The following is a 19,195-nucleotide window of genomic DNA, read 5'->3' on the forward strand; positions in this document are numbered from 1 at the left end:
TTAGATTACAGATTCATTATAGTCTGATATAAGCTTAGAAAGCAGACCAGTCTACATTGAAAAAAACATTTTAAAAAAAAATGGCAACAAATATTAAGTGAAAGGGGATTTATCAATGTGATTCGTGGAATATATATGGCTGAAAAATGTTTGAGATGGACTTTGTCAAACTGAAGAACATGATGCATCAGGAAATGAACAGATTAAAAACGTAACAAAGTCTGAAAAAGGAATTCAAAAATGATGTAATACAGCATTCAGAATTTGTGTACTTGACATTACAACCATTTAGCGAAAGTTAACCATGTAGACAAATTAAAATGAAAGTCATGTATAAATGATCATTTTGTTTTTCGTATGTATTCGCTTAATAATCCACATGGATTTAGCAAATCTGTGACAGGAATATTAACTCCAGATGGATTTAGCAAATTTGTGACAAGAATTTTAACTAAATGCAGCTCCAGGTAAATAGCAAAAATAAAATTATGTTTTTCATTTCATCTGGTTTTACGTAATTATGGCATGTGTGTGTGTGTGTGTGTATATAGACACACACACACACTCTTTTTATGCTCAGATTAAGCTTTTTTACCACTTATATTAGTAACCATTACACTAATATATCTCTGAGTCTTGGTGTGTAAGAACGTACAAAAAAGCAGTTCAGGTTCAAATTTAAAATAATTTCCCTTTGATTGGGTACCCGAGTAACTAATCATTAAGATCTATGGGTACCCGGTTGACATTTCCTAACTTTTGACAGCTTTACCATACTGCCAACCCTGACAAGTCTGTTCATTTCACATGACAACGGCAATCATATCTCCCGCCATGATATATATTCAAATTATCACACGATGTCCAAGAAACATAATTGTGTCCTTTCCAGCTTTTACTCACAAGAATCTGAATACTCTTTTTATTCTTCTGTGCTAATTGTTAACACATTTCAAGAAGCTTATTTTCCGTTTTGTCTTAAACATGCATCGCTTTCTGGGCACCATTTAAAAAAATTCTATAATCAACAGTTTGATCATGCAGATGCTTCACATGAACAACTAGGTGCAGTTTAAGGCATCTGGGTTGCTGAATTACGGATGAACGAATTATCTGAATTTTTAGGCAACAATATTTTTCCCCAGTTTTTGCTATTATGCCGTAAATACATATTTTTAAGATAATTTTCGTAAGACTAAGCAAAATTGTAAGAGCTGGCAGGTCTGCTTTACTGGCAAGCGAGTTAATGTCTTCATGCAGTCTTGGGAACAACACAAGGCAATGCTGCACAAAGTATCCAAAAGGCAGGGAACAGCATGTCCCACTCCCTCCAATGAAAATAATAGTATGTAATGAATTACTAGTGTTATAAAATGAGATAATCTTATGTACTTCAACAGTTGCGCCACCTCGACTTTGTGCTGTGCACTGTACTATCATATTTACCTTGAACACTTGTATTATTGCAATCCGGTTAACCTGGAACAAGCTGCACCAGGGAATATTCTGTTCTAGATCTCATCTCTCATAAACCTTTAGTGTACATTCATTAACTGCAAGCATTTATTACAATAAATACCTACATGTTCTCAATTACTTCTTTCCAAACTTACAAATTGTATATTTGCATAAATTTAGCCACTTCTGTCAACCTTAAAATATATTAAATCTTCCTATCTGTATGGGTAAGATTTAACATAAAAAAATGTTACACTAACGACTGTCCAACACTTTACATTGTGGCTCAGCTAGTTATCAGACACTTTGTTTTAAAAAAGATCTTGTCATCTTAGTTTTATCACCTTTTGCAACATTGGACATTGCTAGCACCAACACAGACATGGGTAGACAAGTTGTATTTGTATTTTTGAGAAAGTCTTTTTTTTGTGACAAAATGTACACAAATAAAGGGTGCACTCGGTCAAGAATTGGAGGACATGGGCAAAAATTTGTAGAGAAACTCAAGACACAATTTTGGTCTTCCATTAAAAAAAGCGGAATTTTTTAAAGGGGGGGTTGGAGGTCCTCTCCCAATGGCGTCTCGAGTGGCAGCGCCCCTGATCTGGAGATCCAGGGGTCTTTCGTCCAAAAATGCATTCCACTCATAAAAAACTGCTTCAGGTGCAACTTATGATCATAAAATAAATGAAAATAATCATCTGAAAAACTAATAAACTTGTCAAAAATGTTAAACTTTACTTCAATAATTTCAAAATATTTATAGTCAAATGAATTTGTTCTCCAATACTATTGATGCTGCATGACAGTGTTCACATCGTAATTAAGTCACAATAATGTCAATTTTTGCAGCAAATATATTATACTTCTCTCTTTTCATAACAAATCTGTAAAATAAACATCCAAGTACATCAACTATATACAAATAATCCCATACATTCACTTGTCTTTTTTCCAATGGACACAACCTGTTGATATGCCAGTTGAGCAGTTCTTTTTATGGCTTTGGCAAAGACTTCTTTAGCCTTCCTTTTTGTCACCACTGACTTTTTTTGGCTCGATGTGCAATCGTTTCTTTTCCTTCTCAACGAAAACCTTTTTCCTGTCAAGCTGGTGCTTGTATTGGCAGCATGCAGTGTGCATATTCTGACGGAGGGCTTCATCTGTTCTCTCATGCAAGAAATCCTTATAGTAATTAATTGTACTTTTTCCAGATGCCTTCTGAGCTTTGATTTTCTGTATGCAGCTTCTTTTGTAGGCGCTGTTCCAAAATCTTCCAACCGCAATTACCATAAATCAGATCTTTTTTGCAGAGGTCACAAAATGCCAGTCCTCTAGTGTTCAGTTTTCTTATAAACTGACCAACTTAATTTCTGTCAACTTTTCACTCCAGCCATTCCCATACAATTTTTCAACCTTTATGTAAACTATTTGTGTCATGCTCTCTCGCTTGGGACACCATGTTTTGTAAGCATGCTTCTTCTTTCCATTGCCATCAGTTTCCATTAGACAAAGATTCTTTGGATGAATTTAAACCTTTGACCAATCAAAATACTCTTTACAAGAGTCGTGTGCTAACTAAAATATGTTACTAATCAATTACAAGGGTCGTTGCAGAATGGGACCAAACTGTTTTTAAAAAACCAGATCAGAGATGATATAAAAAATGGACTATATCAAGAAAAATCTGATTTAAGTCAGGAGAAAAGTGGAATTCTGCTTTAAAACGGAGAAAAATTATGTACGAGCCCGTACTCTATGTGCAACACTGATAAACTGCATCCAGAGACTATTGGTAATTTCCAATACTGCTTACAGTATATTTTGATTTAAAACATAAATTCACATCACCCCCTATGTGATATAAATTAATAAATTCAAAGAGATAAGACACAGAGGGGCGGGGTAAATTATCAGATTGGATTTTTTATGATTGCTGTAATTAACTGCCCCATATGTACAGCTGTGTTTTAAGCTATTGTACAAATATGCAGTTAGCTGCATCCAGTACTTACATCACAACCATTCCATAGGGGTGAAAAAATGGCGACTTGTGAGGCAAAAACTGTGATGTGTTGTGTAAGCAAGAAAACCTACCTATGGAATCAGAATTTATTGTGAGGAACTCGACAAAGTCTTGTTCCCGTTTACAAATTCTGATCTCTGGGATTTTCATATCAGACACCAGTATATGATATACTAAATGAATCTCACCCAAACCAGAGCCACAAGACATAAATGGTGAATGTATATTAACACATGGAGTTGAGCACTTACGCAGTGAAACCATTGATCATATTGGAGTATCTAAGCATAACTATATCTAGCCAGCCGACTCTCCGTCTCCTGCCAGTTGTTACACCATACTCGTGACCACGGTCTACCAGCAGATTTGCAAGATCCTGAAGAAAAATTAGATTATTATTGCAACCTTGTCAAAACACACCACTTATGTTGCATTTTAGGTGCATTCTGGTTAAGTCAGTGAATTCATCCCTTCACTTTCATACATTCTTACTTCTGAGGTGAAACATAAGTGGAGCTAAACAAGTTCAGTTCTGCTTCCTTTTCCACATTAACCCTGGAGCAATACTAAAAATTATGCGTCACAAATTCCGAGTGTTTTTCATGCAAATGCTAACAACGCTGCTAAAAAAGATTTAAGCACATCCCTTTAATTGAAATTTTGAAACGGCTTCTGAAGATACTCGAGATCTCTGAGTACAACGAGCAATATCCTCCTCCTCATCTTCATTAATTGTTTACTATCAGATCGTAACCAAATTTAAAAAAAATATATTAACTCTACTTACAGAACATTTAAGATTCTGAGAATTTTATCACCATGGATATATCTCCATTTACTTCATTTCAGATGTTACAGTGATGAGTACGTTCCATGTTGTATATATCTGCATGTTTTTTTTTTTTTAAACAAGTGCAAGAATCCATATCATGTAAATGCATGTTATGATGTACACTAGTCTGCTGCATCAAATAAAAATTGCATGATTTAACATTGTACTAGCCATACATGATATTGTTATAAATTACAAATGTTTGTGCACAGGGAGGAAAGTATAATTTAAAAGTTATAAAGCATGAGAAGATTAAATAGTTTTAAACTAGACTGTAATTATGAGGGTAATTACTTTCCAGGGTTGAAGGCTGATTACAACTAGAATGGGTCAGCTCCTTCCTATAAACAGATCTGCTAAACCTAAACAAACCTTTACAGTAAGGCAATTTATTTGTTAAGTCAGAGATATTTTTATCAAGATGTAATGATTTTTTGTTGTTGTAGGGTTTAACACCATTTTTCAGCACACGATAGGCTATACATGGCAGTATTAATGGTGAAGGAAGAACCCAGGTCAAGATGTAATGAAATAACTTGTATTGTTGACTTGGAAAACATGCATTTAACAAGGACTATTACCGGAGACTGATGCAGCAAAGGCAAACAGTGTATTCAACAAAAAAGTTTGTAAGGCACACTTAGACCTTGATGACCCCAAGTATAATTTTTCATAACTGCATTTCAAAACCCTGCAAAGTTAAATAACTTCTTGCTAAATCACTTAACTTAACATCATCTTTGACTTCTTTTTTTCACTTTCATGTGGAAATCATCTCTCTTACAACAAGACATCCTCAAATCAACAAGATATCTTGTCCAATAACTGCCATGTCTTTTTCCCCAAGAATGTGAACATTCCTATTCTTACCTCTGTTTAGCATTTTAAGAGGCCAAGTATCTCTTTTGCCTTTCAAATGTTTCCATTCATTGGATGCTATTTATAGAAAATACTATAAGCAACTGCTTGATTATGAAAGCACGTTTGCATTAAAAATAAAGGCAGTTTAAAAAATCTGAGATACTCCTGTAAAGTTAGTCTTTTTGCCATACCAACTACATAGAATCTAATATGACACTCCAGATTAAACGTGGATAAACCAGTTATCTGGATTTGGAGTTGTCCTATTTCTTTAATTTTTGCCATTATTCTGGAAGTCAGTAATTTAAAGGCTATTTCAGCAAGACTTGTAGTCAAATCTTATGGGTTGGCAGATCTGTTAAAGTACCCAGTCCAGATAAAGTATGCCATATTCCTTACACCTTGGATTCTGACAATGGCACCAAACAATAATTATATTTCAAACACCAAGACCTTTTTATGATGAACAAGAGTATTTCAAAAAGAACATTTTGGGCTTGTTTATATATATATATATATTTAAAAAAACCTCCATTAAAAATGGACACTACAGTGAAAGGCAATATAAAAGATAAGAATGGTTAAAAAGAAACCCACCTCAGCCAACAAAATGAACCAAACAATCACATCAATAAAAAATAGTTGTATAAATACAGTATTTTTCGGTCAAGTCAAACTTGCCAATTTTGTAAATATAGCATCTTTCTTCTATATGCAAGTTGATGTGGAGTATACAAAGAAGCCAGATCCTGGATTTATTTTTGGTTTCATGATCATTTATAATTAGGACCTAGTATCCAGCTCTACGAATGACCATATTGCGAGAACAGACAGAAATCACAGACCATTATATATTCATTTATAACAACGATCACTTGAATAGTAATTACTGTTCTGCTCAAAAACACAAATGGGGAAAAAAAAAAAAAAGAGATTCTGGCAAACAGTTTGTATATAGTGACAGATGGTACAGTCTGTAAACCAGGCTAATGTACATGTAGCAAATTTGCCATGCAGCCACAAGCCACCACATCCAATCAAAATTAAGTTAAAATTTGAACACTGTTCCTACATGATCAAGACAAAGGGAGCACACAACTTGAATGGACTCATAAATAAGTAATTTTCCAGTGACTTGTCTATGTTTACAAAAATACCTTTCACTCAAATGCACCTGTAATGGCTTCCCTCTGGTGCAGTCTTACTTTCGATGTTAAACTTCGAAAGTGTCCATTTTTTTGGTCAATTATCCCCACCAATTTCAGCCGATGTACAATTCACCAAGCTACTGGTTAGTTGGCATTGCATACTAAGGGAAGCAAGTCACGACAGATGTCGTTAGAACAAAGCACCAATATACCTGTTCAATCTGCCAAAGTATAGATAGAGTTATCCTATTGGAACCTTGGCTAGCAAAGATGTAGTAGGCTGGTGTTCAATTTCCCAAAATAAATCTAAAAAGTTGCATGACACAGTGGCAAATGATGGCCAAGAAGCTGATCTAACCTCAAAACGACAAAGGTAATATGCCCATTATATATATATATATATATATATATATATATATATATATATATATATATATATATATATCTATCTATCTATCTATCAAGTTCAGTGATATTTCTGTAAGATTGTGGAATTGGGTTTTAACAATGGTTGCAGACCTGAGCAAACTTTTAAGCAAAATAATCTTATACCTTTAAGTGATATACTCACACTATCGAGTTCTGTGGGAAATCCTCCAGATCCCACTCTGGTCAAGTAGGCTTTAACGACTCCATAGACTTCTCCTATCTCATGTGGAGGAATACCTAGCCCTGTACACACCCCTCCTACACTGCAGTTGGATGATGTAACATATGGGTAAAGTCCTAAAACGCAACAAACAATTAACATTTTGTTATAAGTTAAAGATTTGGTCTACAGCACAATTTAAGTTTTAGTTTTGTTTGCATTTGTCATGTATCATCGTAATTATAAATATCCTAATATCACATGCCAAGCAAATCAGCAATCTTGACATCTGAAAAAAAGTAAAACATATTTGTCAAATCCTCTTCTGATTCACCATTATGAATATACCTGGATTATATGAATATACCTGGATTATAAGTTGTTGATTCCAGCTGTAAACAACACAAACCCTGACTGTCACATAATGTGCAAGCAGATCAGGGTCCATGTAGTTTGTTCTACTTGTTAATGTTAACAAACTGCATAAAGATATGCTGGTTTATTATCCAATGATAGATATAGATCTATGAAGTTTGCAGTTAGACTTTACATTCGATTATATATGGTACCACTTTACAACAAATGGTTATCTCATCAGGAACAGATTTCATTATCAATGGGCAATACATATGGAGAATTTAATGAGTAACAAGTGGTACATCTGCTCCTGAAGTAATCCTGAATCTATCATTGCTAACATCACAATGTTTATATTTCACATCAATAAAGCCAAGGTTACATATTGCGAAAAATTACACTATTTCCCCCCCCACCAACCACAGCAAGTAGGCTCACTACTGATGCCAACCAACATGTATCGACTGAAATGTACCATATATACAAGCTTGTAAGTCAAGTCCAACTACAAACTGCACAGATCCAGATCTGCTGCCATATATTGCTCATACATATCCAGGTCTGGATATTATTATTTGGAGTAATCAGTAGAACAAACAACATAGACCCTGGTCTGCATGTGCATTATGCTATGGCAGTTGATGATATTTGTTTGGAGTCTTATTGACTTATAAGCAAGTATATATGGTACTAACACTATGGTCAAAGCATTAGAAACAGATTTTCGTAGGGGTGAGGTCAATGTTTAGAATCAATATGATATGGCTGATCTATTTTATGTGTTAGGATCATTATGTCACTATATGATTGCATCATTATTGTGTACATAATATTTTGTGTTTATGTTGAGCTGAGAAAGACCTTTCCTATAATTTTGATACAAGCACCATTTTGTTTAGTCAAAACACAGATGCTTATAGTACAGTAGTAATGTCTCCCAATTTGAGATCTTAAAAACTAAAAATAGCTATGAAAAAACTGGGAACCAGACTAATACTGGGGCCAAAATCTAAATAAATGCCAGATACATGTATACTTCAACAGGAGATGCATGTGATAACAGTCAATTGACTATTCTGTACACAATTAATGCAATAAGATTCACAATATCATTTTGATGTCAGTGATTTGTAACTATTTCTCAATTAAGAATTACTGAAAATGATACAGAACAAGTCTGTGGCAAACTTGGATGCAACTTGCTATCTCATTTCATCCTACTCCCAAATCTTTGTATCACATGGACACAAGGAAAGATCTTTTTTCTTCTTCTCAATCTGGAGTGATTATTTTATGTCCAGGATACAAAATTAAGCGTTTACACAACCTCTGTGCTACTTACCAAAATCTATGTCCAATATGTTGGACTGAGCCCCTTCAATGAGTATTTTCTTGCCTTCCTTCACAGCCTTGTGCAGGTATAAAACGGTGTCAGTCACAAACGGACGAATTCTATCTCTCAGATCCTTTAAAACAAAAGTAGTTATAATGACTGCAAAGGACAGTACCAACTTCTGTTAAAACAAAATCCAACTTGCCTGATATATCAGTAACAGACAAAACATATCATTATGCACTTACAATTGTGAACACTGTCAAGCTAGTCATTTTGTTTATTTTCAGACATTTTCGTCATCATGTATTCATAATCTATCAGTCTTAAATGAAAATGGAAAATCAGAAAATTGTATAAAAGTAATTGTTACATAACATGACAAAATATCGGACAGACAGAAGTGGAAGTTCACATATTGCCAACATATTAGTCTTTCAGCAAAACAGGGCCAACGAACCCTCCAAATCTGAAAAAGTGGGCCAGTGATGTGATCATAATGGGACAACCTCATCATAAAATGAGATTTTTTGTGTTATTTGCATGAAAAACCAAATAAATTACATTCTTGACTCTGATACCTATTGACCATATATTAAAAGCAGAGAGAAGTAAAATTCTTCTATTTTCTGCCCATCCAACATTATGGTCATCAGTCTCAGCATTGTGTCAGCTTTTAAGTGATTTTTTGAGGGTATATGAATGTTGTTTTGCCAACTAAAGCCTTATTCACAATCAGAGTCAAAAGGGCAAGCTTTGCTAACATTATCAAGTTTGGGAAAATGTCATGGTATTTCTTTTCTATTTTCCTTAAGTATGTAAAGCTATCTCTAGGGTACATTTAGTCCAAAACAACAATCTTCATGAGTGACCATTCTCTTTTGTGTGCTTTACCATCTACAAGGTACCAGCTTAGATTTTTGTTTTTTAACGAGTACATGTTTATTTCCATATTTCTAGATGATCCAGTTTCTCTCTCTCTCTCTCTCTCTGAAAATGAGGGCGGAAAAAATGCAGGTAAGCATACTTGCAATCAGAAGAGATCACTAGATGGAATTTGTTCAGTTTCATAAAAAGAGTCATTGTGAAATTAGAATATTACTGATTGGTTGGTGCAACCTTATCAAATTAAAGATAAAAAAGAACTTTGTCCTTTTTATTTGCACCACTTCTCCATCTTGAGGAGGAAAGTAGCTAAACAAAGCACACTATCAACCAAGACATTGCCAATCTACTGTAACAAAGGAGAGAGATAAACTCACTTTCAGATGGAAACAATAAAAGGCAGAGATAATGATATCAACCTACCGCAAGTTCTTTCAGATCTGCTTCCACATTCACCTCCAAATCTGGGTACCTCTGCTGGAAATATTTCACAAGGTTCTGGTATCTGTGTTGAGAAGCATACAATTTTATTACCAACAGTTTCATTGTTTGAAAATGTTTAAATGTACATTTTGTATGTATTGACGAGCATGTGACAGAGGTGACATTACAAATACCCAATTTTACCAGTGCTGTAGCCAGGTTTCAGAGAACCAAGGGCTGTTCTAGTTGTAGTTGCTATGCTGCAGGGTTGGAATGTAGGTTGCTAACATTGCATTATGAGAAGAAAAGAAAAAAGTTATCTGTTGAACAAGAGATCCAAGTGTGCCCAACATCACTCATCAGTGAAACTCGCATCTTTAAGCTTGTGAAAGCAAATTCATACATGTAATGAAACTATGGAGTGGAAAGGCATGGAGCACTTGGTTGCCACATTATCAACTACCCTAAAACACAATACATCTTGTTTCACGCTTAAAAATTAAAGTGACATAATAAAATAAGGGGATGAGGAAAAGAAAGACTTTGTTATGACTGATCAATATCAGTCATAATAAAATCTCTTTTCCTCATCCCCTTCATCCTTCATTGAAAATCAACTTAGTTTAATTCCTTTCTAAAAGAAACTCATCACTGTAATTTGAACTGACCAAAATTAGCATAAGGCAAGCAAAGGCAGCAATTATTAAATTATGATACTAGTCTGTGTACACTAGGTACAAAAATATTGGGAAATTAGTGTCTTAATGGACCATTCCAGTGGCCTAGTAGTTAAAGCGTCCGCCTCGGCTGCAGGTTCAATCCCGGCAGAGTCATACCAAAGACTTGTAAAAATGGTACTGCAGCTGCTTCGCTTGGTGCTCAGCATTAAGATTTTTTTTTGTTAGGAATGGTTGGCCTGGTGTCAGGATAATGTGACTGGGTGGGACATGATGCCATATGTCTGCAGCGTGACACCCCAGTGTTAAGACATAACTATAAACTGCCACACTGCAGAGAGTGTAGTGATATAACTGAAAAATAGTTAAAGCTATGTTAAATATCCAAATCATACACACACTTTGTCTTAATGACTGTGGTGTCCAATAATATTGCCTATCAATGAAATGTAATCTGGTCACCACATTCAGAACATTGAAATTTTTAAAGATATTTTTCTATGGGCTTACATTTTAGGGTTAGCATCTGCATCCAGCTATTTGGATTAATGAAAGGTATTTAAATTTGGACGAATTGGTTTATCTTTTATTATTTAAAAAAATACAAGATATAAATTCAAATTAATTTACAATTAATGGTAATTAATGCAAGAAATGCCATAATACATGGATCTTTAGTAACATAAAAGAAACATATGTTATGAAAATTTCTTATGGCAATAACATTGCAAACTATTTATTCAGTGGTCTTGGTACATTTGTGCTGGACAATGACCATTAAGGTCCTGCATGAGGTCATAATACAGCAAATTCATATACAAAATTGCATACACTTCAGTTTCCAGGTTAATCCTGTCCATAATTTATTTCATCTACTTTGAGTATTGCTTGCTATATTTTTACATTTTCTGCAGCTTCAAATAATAATAGATTATTCATCTCTAAGGTGTTATTATTTTGCCAATTTAAAATAACATTTATCAATATCTATGAATATTATATTGTAAAATTATTTTTGAAGTCTGTTTAGCATTTTTTCTGCATAACCCTAAACAAGTATTTTGCAGGTCTTCATTGTAGATGACTTCACTTGCTTTAACACATTAACCCCTGGAGGTTTTTGTCATTTTTGCCTGAAAATTGAGTAGGAAACACATTTTGAAAGCTATTTCTAAATAGATCCGAAAACACCAAATCGCAGGTATCTTTCAATAACATACTGCCTCATTGTGTTAGAAACATCGTTTTCATTGGCTATTAGGCTCGCACATGAGCAGAATGGTAAAAGTTGGAGTTCTTTTTTTTTTTTTTTTTTTTTGCTAAACAGAGCCATTGTTTTTGTATCGAGACCACTCTTTATACCAAATGCCCATCTTATCCTACTTTTTGCAAAGGTTCATCTGTTTGCATACCAGTTTGCCTTAGATCTGAGACTAAATAGTCTAAAACCCAGACAAAAAATCGGATTCCGACCACGGGGGAATTTTGGGTAGAAAAAAAAACTGGTTAAAAAAACATTAGGTTTTTTAATCTGTATTTTGTAGTGCAACTAGATATTCCAGATTATTTGGTATCATTGTAGAGCTACATCTGTCTACCTTTCAATAATACCACCCACTTTAGTGTATCATGCATGACCATGATGCTACAGAGCTCGGCAGTAGGCTACTCCCTACCTCCTGTCACGTTAACTCGTCGCTAGGGGTTAATGTGTTAAAAAGGAAACTGGAAAGTACGATACTTTTGTTTTGTACCAATGGTGGATCAGCACTATTTTGTACAAACGTTCTGTGCCAGGATGCTGTCAAATTTGGTTAAATCCTGTGAACAGTTTTTGAGAAGTCATTTTAAAAGGTTATGTTACATTTAGCAACAGTATCTGAATCTGATGATGGACTGGCATTCATCTATACAAATTTAGAAGGGTCTCATGCAAGATGCTGTCAAGTTTGTTAAAATTCTACTCCATTTTTCCGTTTTTAATAATGGTGGCTGTAAATGAAAGTGAAGAATTATACATTTTTACAAAATCTCTTAAAAAATAGGTCCTCATCCAATTGCTTTTTGTCTGGACCTTAGTTAGGAAAAAATAGTCTTTTTTAGTTGTCACTACAAAAGCTTGTCTCTTTTCAGTAATGATGACCATATCTCTAACTGGACAATAAAAACCTTAAAGATCATTCTGTCAAATTTTGATCAAATTCTGTTCATTATTTGATTGAGAAGTTGTTTGATTTTATTTAGATATGGTGGCGATATCTGATGCAAATCCACACGATGTGTTCAAATGTGAAAACTTCATGCCAGGATGCTGTACAAATTTGGGTCAAAACTGCTCTTTTTGAGAAGCTAAAAACTTAACTGCAAAAGGATGTGCAATAGTTTCAGAGCCATGCCATAAGCTCCCTAAACTTTATGGCCAGATATATCACTGCCACCTAAAACACAAATGATTCAGAAATATTTCTCATCTACCACACTGTCTGAAACATTCACAACTAGCACTGGTTGAAGTGGTCACAGGTCTTAAATAATTTATGCAAACAGATTAATAATATTTCCTTTTGCCATTGTACAGAAAGCTCTATCACAGGTCTTGAATAATTTATGCAAACAGAGTAAATGATATTTCCTTTTGCCATTGTACAGAAAACTCTATCACGGGTCTTGAATAATTTATGCATACAGAGTAATGGTATTTCTTTTTGCCATTGAAAGGTCCTGTTCAGTCTATTCATGCAAAGTATTTAAATGTTCTCATTTTATTGTACAGACAACTTTACCAAATGAATAATAGGCACACTCATGACAAGAACATATTTTGTTACAACTGATGCGATGGAACTAAACTAAGATTACTTGTAGCTGATTTATTTTTTAATTAGTTTCTCAGTGATGAATATAAAATGATCTTAACTATATCATAATCAACTAAACATCCGTCATCCTCCTTGTAAAAGAGAAGAAAAGTATTTTAAAAAATTGTTAAGCACTTACTTTTCTGAAAAGATTCCAAAGTCGCCAATTAAATCACAAACTCGCAATCCATTCCTTGTTGCCTAGGTACAAAAACAATTTCTCATAGTATTAAAGTATTTAATTTTAAATCAAGAAAATCCGATTTATTTGTATCTAATAACTAGGATTAAAATCCAATCCTTTTATTTTATTCTCGCTATGCTGTTAAGAGATGAAACATTTTGCTGTCCAAGACTTAAACGTGAGCACCATCTCAAAAAACTTACTAATAAAAGCATAGCTATTTGGATCTTATGTAGCCACCTACCCCTTAAATCTGTTTTGAACCTGAAATAATTTTGGAATGTCTCCTTTAATGAGCACAGTGTAAATGCATATTATATACATACCATGTGCTTACTAGTCTCATATAAATGTAGCTTTCTGGCAAGTGTCACCAGATGGAGGAAATTGCTTCCTCTTCCAATTAGAAACAGGAAATCAGGAACTAATGACATGATTCTACTATGATACTTTAGTCCACTTCTACGATCAGAATAACTTCCTTCTTTAACTTGGACCAAAGCTGAAGGTCATCATAACAGGGAGGGAGGAGAAAATTGTACAATAATAGCAAATAAATATTACATAATTTAAATGACCTACCGCCACACACCCCTATTTAAATTGAAACAGCAGTAACTCATTATCTGCCATTGTTGCATTACTTATTTGGCAACCAAGTGGGAGGCTGATGGCTTAAGATATGCTGTCAAGTGAATTTGCCAAATTTTTTATAGTTCAGTGGAGGACGACATGACCAGTGCACTGGTGAATAAAGATAAAATGACCAGAAAATGGAAGCAGAACAAGTTAAGTTAACTATCAGGACACCATCGAAAGAAGAATGATTAAAAAAGGCCCAAGATGCAGCTATAGCCCTGATCTCAAGGGCTTTGACTTCATAAAAGACATTTCTCTCACTGAAAGACTGACAAGCTCATTTAACAGTCCATGCAATCGAATTTAAGACTGTGACTGCCAAACTAACACTAATTTTTAAAGGATAAAGACATGGTTACATTTCTTTATCTTCCAGATATAGCTATATAAAACAAAGTTCCAAATGAATCTATGGTGATCATCCCCAGCACAGATTCAATGGAGAGTGGGGATTCCAACAGGAAAAGGATTTAGCAAAGGTAGCTGATTCTTGACCAGGAACCCTTTTTTTGGGCAAAGTGGAGAGACCAAATCATAGCTACAACTTAAACATGAACAACCCTTTTTTATTCACATGGCATGAATTTCACTCCCTCTAAATGCTAAGGTGAGGAGGACGACTGTTTAAAGGGTAAGATTTTCAAAGATGGCTTCACTTGAAGGTAAATAGGAAGTTTATATATTAACCAAAGAACACAAAAACCATGTCACCATGGCATAAAGTAGTGTGAAACTCTTCTGTGGAGCTCAAAGTATCTTATCAGTTCTGAAAGATGTGGATGTGACATTATCATAGAGTCCAGAGTGAACTTAATAGTGTTAGAGACGATTGCCCAATAGCCCTTAATGGTGGATACTGAGCAAGCGTTTTCTTCAAAGATGACGAGAAAATTTGCTAATGCTGTTCAAGACAGACAGATATACACATTTACTACTGCACCAATTACAGACAATTCTCTACCTGGCACCACAAACCCTCTAGGTCAATTGCATTGTAACCAGAATAATGCATATGACAACCTATCATTAAAACCGGTCTATGATTCTTTGGTATGAGGATGGAAGAAATGAGGAGTTGACAACCTCATATGCTGCAGTAGCTGACCCCTCCAAAGCTGTTATTCTCTGGGATCATCAACCAACAGACTGCGAAGATCACTACATCAAGACCTCTAGGATCACTAAGAAGGGTAAGACGTTGCTCGACTCATTAACACCTTAGCCAAAAAGCTAGGGATTCCCCTACAGCATACTTGCAGAGAGAACACCTAAAGCAGTTTTAGCCTTACCAGTGTCTGTATCCCTGAAACTTCCTGAGAGTACTTGGCTTGCAGATTTTTACAGAGGGGGCTACTTGCAAAAAATGTGTTATTTTCTTATTTATGTTCCATTAATTAAGCTGCAATTTGGCACTACAGTTCTCAATAAAATTACTACATTATGGTATAAAATTTATGATGCATGCAGAAATAAAAATAAATTATTTACTTGCCAATTTATATCTCTGGCCATGAACAATCCATAATGAATTCACAATGAAGAACAACAAAACACAATCAACAAATGAAATTAATTCTAATTTATATAAATAGAAATTTTGTCATCTCTCTTACAAACTTAACCTCATGTCAATAATGTCAAGTAAATGTCTACTCCCAGCAGCCGATTCTTGCAATTTTCATCATTTTCTAATCGAAGTCATTTTTTCCCCCTTTGTTCAGCAATGTTCACTCATTCTATGTCAGCTAAAATTTTATTGGTTATGCTGCCTTCATTATTAGGAAATGGCTTGAAATCAACCAATGGTTTGTGCTGATTTAACTTGTGCAGGATAAAGGCCTCAACTAATACTGCCACTCAGACTAGGCACCCAGGATACAAGCTAGGTAAACTATTTATAGCAGCAACAGGGGTTAAAGAGTAAAGTCTTGATTCTGTAATGAACTGAATGATCATTCTGAAACACAGAAGGCATAGACATACAGTGGATCCCACTTAGGACCAAACGTGTCCACCACCCATGAGTCTTTGATGCACTATAATTAATACAGTCTGTAGCAACCATGACACAGTGATGCCTTGTGCATCTGACATAAGTCGTAGAAAAAAGTTAGTGTTTCTAGATTGTTAGTGTGGTGGGAAGCTTTTCCAAGATAAAACTCATCCTGCATCCTGTCCTGATTTTTAAACCAACTCGGATTGTGAAGCAACTTGGATCCAAAGGGGATCCTAGCAGACACATGGTCTATGTATGGTCTCCAGTCATTAGATGAATGAAAGTGGCCACATATGAAACTTTCATAGGGGATCAGTCATTGTCTACAAACTAAGAAACAGATCCCTCTGAAGGGCACATATGAGGATCTTGAGCTAAAACCTGTCATCAATGTATTGGATAACGAGGACACCCCATGCCCTGACCTTAAATAGGCCACTATTACACCATTCACCTTGAGGAAGGTTCTGAATGCAGATGCTCTGCTAAAGAAGAGTTCTATACAAAACCATAAAAATATCCTAAGGGACAAGACAATGGGGATATGACAATAAGCATCCTAGTGATCTCTGGAAATCACCCAGCCATTCAACCCAATATTCATGACTGAGGTACTTGTCTCCATCCTGAACCACGCTTGAGCAAAATCCCAGACTTGGTATATTCTTCACCCTCTCTACTGCATCCTTCCTTAGAAGAAAGTACACCTCTTTGCGCAATGGCAATAACCAAAATGCAATAGAATGGAGGGTCCGTGAAAGAGGTGTAGGGTCATGGAAGTAAAGCTGGAAACTTTCCTAATTGTAGAAAGGACCCACTCATCGTCCAAGGTCCAACCAAGCCTCTGAAAAAGAGGTTTAATCTGATACCTACAGGGATATTGTGAAGTGGAGGACTTTGCAGGAGGATGTTGATTCCTTGGAGTTACTTCCTCCCTCCTTAGGAATGGGGAAGGGGTCCCTAGACTTCATCTCCTGGCCCCTTCTGCCACATCATCATGGGACTGACTTCGATTATTCCCTTGATCAAAACCCTTAGTAGGGATAGCCATGGACCTTTCAGAATGTGGGCATTTTTTTTTTACCAGTTTAGTTGGGTCAGGTACTACAGAGATAAGTACATTGATGGGATTAGCTCTCTGAATACCGTCTCTGCATCAAGATTCGTACCCTACGTGACTTTTGCTGTACTTCTGCAAAGCTTACATGTCTCAGAGGCCACCTTTCTTCTGAAGATATGGTCTACAGAGAATGCCCAGACATTGAGAGTTTGTCTCAATGTCTTAACCATAGCCTATAAAAGTCTTTCCTAGGCTATGGTAACTATTGGCTGCTCCTTCAGTTCCAATGCCTTGAGAACCTTGACATGGAGATGGGTCCAGGTCTCTGCCAAAACCTCACCTGGGACATACCTAGTACTAATATTAGTACCCTTACTCGTACCTCATGGACAGGGCACTAACATGAGCATATGCGTGTTAATGGAGCAAGCCGGGTGTGAATCACACCCGGCGCTCTTTTAGCTTAATAATAACACTTTAAACATATTCCTTGCATATAATCCAATAAATAGAGTAGTTCTCTTATTTAATACCAGAAGTATCGAAAATCATTGTAGAAATAGTTGTAAAATCTCGTTTACTTTTTTCAGCCGATATTTTCGTTTAGATCGTCCGCCATGTTATTTCAAATAATGATTACTTCCGTTCTCAGCCTCGTTTGTTTGTGTGCCATATTAGGACATTGACGCCTTATTTGGAAATGTAAACAAATAGTAAAAATTTGGTGCCGTTTGGGTCAGAAAATCTGCGCATTAAAAGTAAATACGGTTTATCGGCAAGTTTGAAATTCAACCAAGAAGCGATTATTCACACTTGATTGATAATAATATAGCGCAGAATATCCAAAATATGTTCTGGCAAGCCTTACGTAGAAAAGGGGTCACGGCGAGAGTCTCGCGTTATCTGTCATGGCGGACAGGATAAAGTTAGAGTAACCATGCCAATTTATTTTATCGTGTAAGGGCTTAATAAAGTCAAAATAAGCCAAACTTCTTTCACAACATGATTATACTTATGAAGTTGATTTCTACACCGTTTGTTTTTCTGACTTTAGTGATGATTTCTTTTGCTCCATTACATGATATGGGATCAGTTCGTAGCCTCAACCACAACAAATCAAGTTGAGGCTATGATATCGTAGCTAGGACGTACCCTGATGATACTGACCTAGACAACTGTTGAAATGTCAGAGGGTATAGGTAATCCCTTTCACTGTCTAGTTCATTCTTGGCCTTTAGGCAATTTCTGACTTGCCATCACAGACCAAGGCTGCACCACAGATAGCCTCTCCAAATTGGCAAGGATCTTAGCTCCTGAAGTTCACAAAGGCTTGGGACATAAATCTGGGGTAAGTAGGTTGTAAACCTCATTTACCATACTACTGAAAGTCCTCACCTCTTCCTGCAGCAACACCCAACCAAGTGGGTGGGATGACGAATATGAAATCAACTGATGAGACTGATCCAGGGCACAGGTTCTTCTGAGATTGGTGATTCATTCTAGGTGCCAGAGGCAGCAAGTCGCCAAGACATCCCATTCCCTCAATAATGCAGCTTCAGGAGGTGGGGAAGAACAAGGGTATGGCCAGCTTGTTGATCCATGAATCCATGGCAAAACCATCCAGTGGCATGATAGGAAAAGGAGACACATCCATATGGGTTATATAGAAAGAATGAAAATGGAAGAATATCAACTCAATCCCTTCCTGCAGACAGGTTCTAGAAACCGAAAGTCTGTTCCCCAATGTAAATTTTTAAAAAATTAGAAAAGGTGGATGATAAAACATAACTTCACCTAGACCAGTGTAGAACTCAAGTACCGAGTCTGAAGACCATGGTCTGATGCCCACCATAATGTCGACCAGTACTT

At 35.7% G+C, this 19,195-nt stretch overlaps 1 protein-coding gene across 1 annotated transcript in view; it reads right to left on the minus strand.

Moving 5' to 3' along the window:
- Positions 1-19,195, minus strand: part of LOC149805441 (adenylosuccinate synthetase isozyme 2-like) — a 77,928-nt gene that overhangs the window by 12,918 nt on the left and 45,815 nt on the right. The window contains exons 6-10 of the mRNA XM_089950023.1: positions 13,587-13,648; positions 9,913-9,994; positions 8,614-8,737; positions 6,897-7,051; positions 3,736-3,860 (exon numbers count right to left, since the gene is read on the minus strand). Coding sequence (XP_089806149.1) covers positions 3,736-3,860; positions 6,897-7,051; positions 8,614-8,737; positions 9,913-9,994; positions 13,587-13,648 — 548 coding nt within the window. The remainder of the gene's footprint in view (positions 1-3,735; positions 3,861-6,896; positions 7,052-8,613; positions 8,738-9,912; positions 9,995-13,586; positions 13,649-19,195) is intronic.

This window comes from Sinohyriopsis cumingii, chromosome 2, assembly GCF_028554795.1.
Source record: "Sinohyriopsis cumingii isolate HCF-2022 chromosome 2, ASM2855479v2, whole genome shotgun sequence".
In the NCBI taxonomy this organism is placed as follows: Eukaryota; Metazoa; Mollusca; class Bivalvia; order Unionida; family Unionidae; genus Sinohyriopsis; species Sinohyriopsis cumingii.